This window comes from Oncorhynchus tshawytscha, unplaced genomic scaffold (assembly GCF_018296145.1).
Source record: "Oncorhynchus tshawytscha isolate Ot180627B unplaced genomic scaffold, Otsh_v2.0 Un_contig_1775_pilon_pilon, whole genome shotgun sequence".
In the NCBI taxonomy this organism is placed as follows: domain Eukaryota; kingdom Metazoa; phylum Chordata; class Actinopteri; order Salmoniformes; family Salmonidae; genus Oncorhynchus; species Oncorhynchus tshawytscha.
Window position 1 is genome coordinate 215,951 of NW_024609693.1, and position 9,557 is coordinate 225,507.

The following is a 9,557-nucleotide window of genomic DNA, read 5'->3' on the forward strand; positions in this document are numbered from 1 at the left end:
CGGGAAGGCAGTTGTTCTGTCAACAGACATCGAGAGCTCTTAAACCTTAGAAAGTCAAGCTCGAAGGATCCGTCACACCACAAGAACCATCACTCTAGACAAACAACATATCTGCATTGCTATAAACGTCTATAAACTTTCCACTGACATTTCAGAACGTTTCGGAGAAAAGAGAGAGAGTGTATAATGCCATGTTTGAGACAGATCTCGCTAAGTCAACATTAACGGTTATCCAGCGTTTTTTCCAAGACAACATTTTACCAGGCTTTGGAGGGGGAAAAGCGACAGTGTAAGTCAACAGTTATATTTACCTTTTTTCTCATAAAGGTCAAAGTTCACCCTGTGTTCCCTGTGAGCACTGTCCATGAAGCGGTCAAAGGGAAGCAAGTGGCATTTCCTGTTTTGATGGTCAAAGTAGAATGCCCTGTAAGAACAGACAGGAAGTAGTTGAGAGATGAGCACTGGGTGATAAGAAATATGAAGGCTGTATGAAGGGAGGAGGGGGAAAGAGGGAAATGTAGGTCACTGGAGAGAGAGAAAGATGGAGAAACAGTGAGTGAGTGAGTGAGTGAGTGAGTGAGTGAGTGAGTGAGTGAGTGAGTGAGTGAGTGAGTGAGTGAGTGAGTGAGTGAGTGAGAGAAACGTGTGTGAAACAGTTGTGAATTTTGCATGCATCTGTCTCTATGAACATCTTTTTTGTTTGTGTGAGATGCACCTGCAGGTGAAGTTTTTCTTGTTCTTGCTGCACTTGCGAGCACAGTGCTCCAGCGAGCGGCTGTTCTTGACCATGGAGGGCTGGGGGCAATCTGGACACAGCAGCCTGGTGTCCTCACTCTTCTGGTACTGCTGCAACAACTGCTTCCTGCACTCTGAGACAGGACAGAGATGATACTTCTGTAACGACTGCTTCCTGCACTCTGAGACAGGACAGAGATGATACTTCTGTAACGACTGCTTCCTGCACTCTGATACAGGACAGAGATGATACTTCTGTAACGACTGCTTCCTGCACTCTGAGACAGGACAGAGATGATACTTCTGTAACGACTGCTTCCTGCACTCTGAGACAGGACAGAGATGATACTTCTGTAACGACTGCTTCCTGCACTCTGAGACAGGACAGAGACTGTACTTCTGTAACGACTGCTTCCTGCACTCTGAGACAGGACAGAGATGATACTTCTGTAACGACTGCTTCCTGCACTCTGAGACAGGACAGAGATGATACTTCTGTAATGACTTCTGCACTCTGAGACAGGACTGCTTCCTGCACTCTGAGACAGGACAGAGACAGAGATGATACTTCTGTAACGACTGCTTCCTGCACTCTGAGACAGGACAGAGACTGATACTTCTGTAACGACTGCTTCCTGCACTCTGAGACAGGACAGAGATGATACTTCTGTAATGACTGCTTCCTGCACTCTGAGACAGGACAGCTTCATACACATTGATTGAGGGAAGCGGAGTTAGTGTTGTGTGTGTGCGTGCGTGTGTGTGTGTGAGATTGATAGCCGAGATTCTGTGTGTGCATGTCTGTCTACATATGCCTCTTTTTTTAAAGAAAATCTTTGAAACTGAGAATATCTGTTAAATTTTGACCAAAAATCAGTGTTTCACAAATTATCCTCTCTACTAAGCAGCATCATCGTGTTACCTTAGCCTACATGCCAAAGCGCCAGGCACATTCCCTGCCGCACCAGCCAGCTAATGCACACATAGGGACAAACTAAAGACATGGCCACCTCGCCACATTCCAATTACAATATCAACCATTATCAAATTCCTCAAAATAATTCAGGCCATTGATCACCACTGTGGATTTTGATAGATGTTGCAGCGTATCAATGTATCAACCACTCATTTAATAATGTTTTACGTTTAGGCTACCAATACCATTAAAGATTTTAGTCTTCATGACATATGCAATATTTCTGCGCAAAAGTAAAAGTCTGCAGGCCAGTTAGACGGTGAACAGACCGATGGAACAGACCGACAGACGGTGAACAGAAAGAGAGTAGACAGACATGCACACACAGAATCTCGGCTATCAATCTCACACACACACACACAACACTAACTCCGCTTCCCTCAATCAATGTGTATGAAGCCCAGAGCTGCCCCATCATTAAACGTTAAAACAGTGAAGTCAGCTGTTTATAGGTCAAGAACCAATGAACCATCATTGTTTGTATTATCTGACTGTTGGTTTTGCCATTTATGAATGTGTTATTCAATGTGTTTCTATTGGCTATAGTAGTAGAGGCCAAATTAAATATTTGAAGATATGTTGTTGATACCTACAGGGGTCCTAAAACTGTAAATCAAATAGCTAAATGATCCATGGTATGACCATCTTAAAACAATTCCATATGTTAGCTTCGTAGACCTCCCCAACGGCATAGACTTTTAAGGGTTGTTAGTGTCTCCTGGCAGATATTAAGTTACCTATAAGAAAGCTACAGGGACCTCAATTGAACATGTGAGAAATTACAACTAGACATACTTTTGGTGTGAAGGGGTTTATAGGACTGAAGATATTAAACTTGTTATCACATGGTCTCTCAGAGTTCTCCTTATTGAAAATCCATAAATAAAGTATTTAAAGAGCATATACTTTAGTGGTGCCGTCTTTCCTTCATCATTTGTGACCAGAGTGAAAAATTCCCAATTGAAAAGTGCTTAGGAGTTTTGAATGTAAGAAACATGTTAACGCGCCCACATCAGAGACAATTCGTTCTGTCTGTACTCTGCAGCTCACTGTGATGTCTGTGAGACTCTCCGTGGTCGGGAATGGTTTCTGGGAGGACACAATGCCTGGGCGGCATTAGTACTAGATCTGGGACTCATCACCCTGTTCTAACATGCATCACTCCTCACGCCGCGCAATTACACTTCACTCAGACTCTTCCTCTCCCTCAGACAGAGACCGTTATCTCACCGACGCAATATTAGATTTAGGCGTATTCGTTTTTTAAAGTTGACCAACGTTGGTCAGATATAGTCCGAGTTTTTTTTTGGAGTGATGCCAAAAGACAAACTTCGGTTTGGTATTAGCGGATTAGGTTTTAGTCCACTATCTTGGCATTAACGTTAAACATGTCAATGTGGGAAAACGGGTACCGTTCCTTTTTCCAAAGTGGAGAGGACCTGTATCCAATAAAACGCATCTCCTCTTTAAACAGCAAAGGAACCGGTTAAAGGTGCGTCTCGTCTCGTTATCGAATTTGCATACGCATTCAATCTGTGTAAGTGAAAATTTGCGAGGGAGTTAATGGAACTCGGCTCTGCGTCCAGATGTGGCTATAGCGCAGCTCACCTCTGCGCGCACACGCAGGATTCACAATCTGACTATTCGGGCATGCGCACAACATCCACTGGGTTTAACCAGAGCAATTAAATATACCTTGACTGAGCTCAGGAATTAAAATTAAGTTCATTTGTAATTTTCCCTGAGCAGTTAGTTATAGGTCTATTTAGGCGTTTTCAATCTAGCTTGATTATATCAACATATCAGTTGCGTGGATAACTGCACGAAATTATTTCAGTAGCTATGCATTTATCGTTCCAGGGACAGTAAAGGGCCTATTACATGAATGAACTTGACTTATAAAAAATGTTAATGACAAAGCAGTTATATCGCCAGCAGACGCACTTCAAAAACATGACTGCAGCGCAGAGGATCTATGATGTGTACTATAGTTACCTTTACGCAGATGGCCGCGCGTAACGCGTGCATTAGGCCTACATACATTAGGTATTTATGACAGTGAAAACATAAAGTAATTTCTCACTGACATGCACATTTTCTTACGAGTCAATTCAACCACTCGGCCCAATTCATGAATATAGCCTAACACTGATATAGGCAACGATCAATATAGGCCTCTTTTAAAAAAAATAATACTATTTGAAACCGAGAATATCTGTTAAATTCAACATATGCCTCTTTTTTTAAAGAAAATCTTTGAAACTGAGAATATCTGTTAAATTTTGACCAAAAATCAGTGTTTCACAAATGATCCTCTCTACTAAGCAGCATCATCGTGTTACCTTAGCCTACATGCCAAAGCGCCAGGCACATTCCATGCCGCACCAGCCAGCTAATGCACACATAGGGACAAACTAAAGACATGGCCACCTCGCCACATTCCAATTACAATATCAACCATTATCAAATTCCTCGAAATAATTCAGGCCATTGATCACCACTGTGGATTTTGATAGATGTTGCAGCGTATCAATGTATCAACCACTAATTTAATAATGTTTTACGTTTAGGCTACCAATACAAATAAACATTTTGGTCTTCATGACATATGCAATATTTCTGCGCAAAAGTAAAAGTCTGCAGGCCAGTTAAACGTAGGTTATAAATGATTGGTCTATGGAAGTGCTACACTTCAATCCATTTCACTTACAAGTCTTTGGATCTGTGTGATATATTTAGAGAATCGTTCCCTTTCACGCCTATGAAAATGATATAGCCTATACGCACAGCCACCACGAATATCAATGACGGGCTATGTAGGCTATACATAGTTTACCGTTAGGTCATATTGCCTAGTAAGATTTACCTGAATTCACAGCGAGCACAACACACAAGAGAAGTTTGTAAATCCAGATGATGTCTGCCTTCATTTTTGATGGAGTAGAGTGTATTATCCTAATCCAAGGTTTGCGGCGTGGATTGATTGAACGTCCTCTCCGCGTTATACCTGTTTATATGGTCCGATCTGGGATTAACAGGAAGAGCCCACAGTGCAGCCAGCGATGCCCCCCTTTACTGGAAAGCGCCGTCCCTGGTTCAACCCCCCCAGTCCGCTTTATCAAACTGGTTCCCCTCCCCCAGCTGCGCGGCAATTAACCAGCACTTTAACCGCACTCTCGTCCCTTCTTCAGCCAGTTTCCACAGCCTCACGCAAAGTACGTTTGTCAATTTGTTTATCTTAAGCAGCTGGGGGTGATGCCAAACCGGATACATGTAATTTCCCTTGTAATAGACTGAGAGCTAATATGTAGAAGTTTATGCATTTTGGTTTCATTTGGCACATTTGAATACAGCTGGTCAGAACGTGTCCGGGTCCAATGCTTCAGCGGGACTGGGTTGATGATAAAATATGAAAAAACGTTTGAGAACTAGGCTTGATCCTCCCCTTTGTGTGTGTCCCCCAGTTGCAGAAGAAACTGGGATGATTTGCACATGCATGTTGAAACTTTACGCAGCGCATTGATTCAGCCCCTAATGACCTAAATGCTGGCAAAATGCGCAAAAAACCGCCTGGCACGTAAACGCATCGGGATTAGCCTAGGTAACTCCTGTGACCCATAACAAAGACAGTGCATTTTTTTAAATTCCTGAACACATGGATTCAGTTATCTTCCCCAAAATGAAATTGAGAATTTGTGGAATGCAAGTTCCATAAAGTAGTTGGCTATAGCTTGTGTTAAATGAATGTACCCAGTGAGCAAAATTGGTTGAAATATGTATTTTCAAAGTATTTAACCTGTTTTCGACGTTTTTTAAAGTCTGCTCATAGGGTAGGCTCATGAATGGTACAGATGAGTGATAATTCAAAAACGAGAGAAACAAAATATAGGCCTACTGGAGAATATTGCAGCAAATGCCACAGATGCCACGAGACAAATATATATATTTATATATGTCCAAGCTAAAGCAATATTTTAGACAAAATATGAGTGGGGGAAAATAATCATTTAGTTTACTTGCTTACATTCTAAATAACAGCATGTACTAAAATAATCATTTAGTTTACTTGCTTACATTCTAAATCACAGCATGTACTAAAATAATCATTTAGTTTACTTGCTTACATTCTAAATCACAGCATGTACTAAAATAATCATTTAGTTTACTTGCTTACATTCTAAATCACAGCATGTACTAAAATAATCATTTAGTTTACTTGCTTACATTCTAAATCACAGCATGTACTAAAATAATCATTTAGTTTACTTGCTTACATTCTAAATCACAGCATGTACTAAAATAATCATTTAGTTTACTTGCTTACATTCTAAATCGCAGCATGTACTAAAATAATCAGCAGAAATGCTCCAAAATACGAAAAAAACTGAACATAGTAAGAACTGAGAAGTTGAGAACGCAGGAATGTTGGAGGCAGGCCACCTTTAACTTGGAACGCTGCCCCCAAAGCAATGGCTTGCCATCAGATTTCTGGGACAGTAATAAAATGCCATGCCAGTTATTTCGGTCCCAGACCCACATCATAGACAGTAGCTTCAGGCTGCCTTTCGGGTTTCATGGCGGCATCCCATCGGGAGCGCTTTTGGGTGACAGTGATAGGATCTACAGTCTTACAGTAAGGCGTTTTGCTCTTGGTGTGGCGAGCGAGTGGGAGGGGGGCAAACACAGCTGGAAACCTTTCCATTTTTAGGTACCAGCCAGCCGGGCATTTTGTTTAACCAGTAAGTGTTCCTGAGTTTTGGACACAAAACAAACCCGTGGAGGGGGGCGCCTTCTTTAATCCATACTTCGACCATTAATGGGCAGCCCGTAAGAAAGAGCTCTAGAGAGAGAAGGAGAGAGGTACTGGCAACCCCCCATTCAGGGCAAGTGGGGCAGAGCCCCACCTGTTTAGCCCCGCCAGTTTAGCCTGTTTTGCATGTTATTTTGGCATTAATATGTGTCACATAAGAACACATTCTTATTTACAATAATGGCCTAGGAACAGTGGGTTAACTGCCTTGTTCAGGGGTAGAACAATAGATTTTTACCGGGGATTCGATCTAACAACTTTTTGGTTACTGGCCCAACGCTCTAACCACTAGGCTACCTGCCGCCCCAACTTATTGATGGTGTTGGAGTCATGCCTGACCGTGCAGTCATGAGTGAACCGGGAGTACAGGAGGAGACTGAGCACAGATCCCTGAGGGGCCCCTGTGTTGAGGATCAGCGTGGTGAATGTGTTGTTACCTACCCTCACCACCTGGGGGTGGCCCGTCAGGAAGTCCAGGATCCAATTGCAGAGGGAGATGTTTAGTCCCAGGGTCCTTAGCTTATTGATGAGCTTTGAGGGCTCTATGGTGTTGAATGCTGAGTTGTAGTCAATGAATAGCATTCTCACATAGGTGTTCCTTTTGTCCAGGTGGGAAAGGGCAGTGTGGAGTGCGACAGAGATTGCATCATTGGAGTGGGTCTAGGGTTTCTGGAGTGGGTCTAGAGTTTCTGGGATGATTGTGTTGATATGAGCCATGACCAGCCTTTCAAAGCACTTCATGGCTACAAACGTGAGTGCTACGGGTCGGTAGTCATTTAGGCAGGTTACCTTAGTGTTCTTGGGCACAGGCACTATGGTGGTCTGCTTAAAACATGTTGGTATTACAGCCCGGGACAGGGAGAGGTTGAAAATGTCAGTGAAGACACTTGCCAGTTGTCAGCGAAGTGTCTACCTCAGGCGAGCAATAGCTTGAGACTTCCTTAGATATCGTGCACCAGCTGTTATTTACAAAAATACATAGTCCGCCACCCCTTGTCTTACCAGACACCGCTGTTCTATCCGGTACAGCGTATAACCAGCCAGCTGTATGTTGATAGTGTCGTGGTTCAGCCACAATGCCGTGAAGCATGAGATATTTGTCATACGGTGGGTGTAGCTGGTGCATGGAAGTCAGGCGCAGGAGAGCAGAGATGAGTGAACAAAGAAGCACTTTACTGAGGCAATTGAAAGAACAGAACTCAACCGTGTCACAAAAACAAATGCCCAAAGAACAAGTGAGGCACCACAAAGTACATCAACCAAGTACAAAGTACCGGCTGTCACAAATCACAGGTACAAATGAAACCCGGCGCAACCCAGCCGGAAGCGTGCCAACCTCGACAATAAACAATACCCCACACAGACATGGAGGGAACAGAGGGCTAAATACACATAGTAATCATGAGATGTAAACCAGGTGTGGGGAAAACAAGACAAAGCAAATGGAAAAATGAAAGATGGAGCAGATGGCTAGAAGACCGGTGACTTCGACCTCCGAATGCCGCGCGAACAAGGAGAGGGAACAACTTCTGCGGAAGTTGTGACAATATTACAGTTTTGAATGTCCCATTGGTAGATTAATCTTGAGTTTAGGTCATCGATTTTATTCTCCATAGATTGCACATTTGCTAGCAGAATGGAAGGAAGTGGGGAGAGAGTGAGAGAGAGAAGGATTAAGGGGCTTAGGTAAAAGCCAGAAGCCTGGTCTGCTCTCATTAAGTCATGTGCAGGTTCATTCTTTTTTGGGGTCCCATTTCTTGGTGCCTGTGGACTTACTGTATGCGTTTGTTTAATGCAGCACTGAAAAGCGCCAGCAGGTATGTGTGTGTGTGTGTGTGTGTGTGTGTGTGTGTGTGTGTGTGTGTGTGTGTGTGTGTGTGTGTGTGTGCATGCGTGCACCTTAGCCAGGGGGATCTGGGGAGGCCAGGAGTGGAGGTGTGCCTTTAAGGGCACATGTCACACTGGCAAGGTCAATCAATGTCAGAAAAAGGAGAAATCCAGATTCCTGAAATGCTCTGAAAACATGCCAGGGAGCAAATTGCTGTAGGTTGGTATATTTGAAGCACTGGCAGCCTTGTCTCCAATGATTTCATACACTTTGCCTCAAGTTCGTTTTGACATCTCATTATGGGTGGAGGCAGGTGAGCTTGCAAGTCAAACTCTTCTTTCACTCAGCCTGCTGTCAGAGCAACATTTTCCCAAAACACATTTGAAACACTTTAGGTCTATCATTACTATAGTATGTAGAGGTCGACCGATTATGATTTTTCAACGCCGATACCGATTATTGGAGGACCAAAGAAGTTGATACTGATTAATCGGCCGATTTTTAAAATGTATTTGTAATAATGACAATTACAACAATACTGAATGAACACTTATTTTAACTTAATATAATACATCAATAAAATCAATTTGCCTCAAATAAATAATGAAACATGTTCAATTTGGTTTAAATAATGCAAAAACAAAGTGTTGGAGAAGAAAGTAAAAGTGCAATATGTGCCATTTAAAAAAGCTAACATTTAAGTTCCTTTCTCAGAACATGAGAACATATGAAAGCTGCTGGTTCCTTTTAACATGAGTCTTCAATATTCCCAGGTAAGACGTTTTAGGTTGTAGTTATTATAGGAATTATAGCACTATTTCTCTCAATACCATTTGTATTTCATATACCTTTGACTATTGGATGTTCTAATAGGCCAGTGTATTGCCAGTGTAACAGTATAGCTTCCGTCCCTCTCCTCGCCCCTACCTGGGCTCGAACCAGGAACACATCGACAACAGCCACCCTTGAAGCATCGTTACCCATCGCTCCAAAAAAGCCGCGGCCCTTGCAGAGCAAGGGGAACAACTACTTCAAGGTCTCAGAGCGAGTGACGTCACCGATCGAAACGCTATTAGCGTGCACCCCGCTAACTAGCTAGCCATTTCACATCGGTTACACGAGCCTAATCTCGGAGTTGATAGGCTTGAAGCATAGCAAAGAGGTGCTGGCAAACGCACGAAAGTGCTGTTTGAATGAATCCTTACAAG

At 42.9% G+C, this 9,557-nt stretch overlaps 1 protein-coding gene across 1 annotated transcript in view; it reads right to left on the reverse strand.

The window, feature by feature from the left end:
- Positions 1–5,080, reverse strand: part of hgfa (hepatocyte growth factor a) — a 46,983-nt gene extending 41,903 nt beyond the window's left edge. Inside the window, exons 1-3 of the mRNA XM_042316984.1 lie at positions 4,578–5,080; positions 716–869; positions 312–424 (exon numbers count right to left, since the gene is read on the reverse strand). Of these exons, the coding sequence (XP_042172918.1) occupies positions 312–424; positions 716–869; positions 4,578–4,641 (331 nt within the window). The 5' untranslated portion in view covers positions 4,642–5,080. The remainder of the gene's footprint in view (positions 1–311; positions 425–715; positions 870–4,577) is intronic.
- Between the last annotated feature and the right edge of the window lie 4,477 nt (positions 5,081–9,557).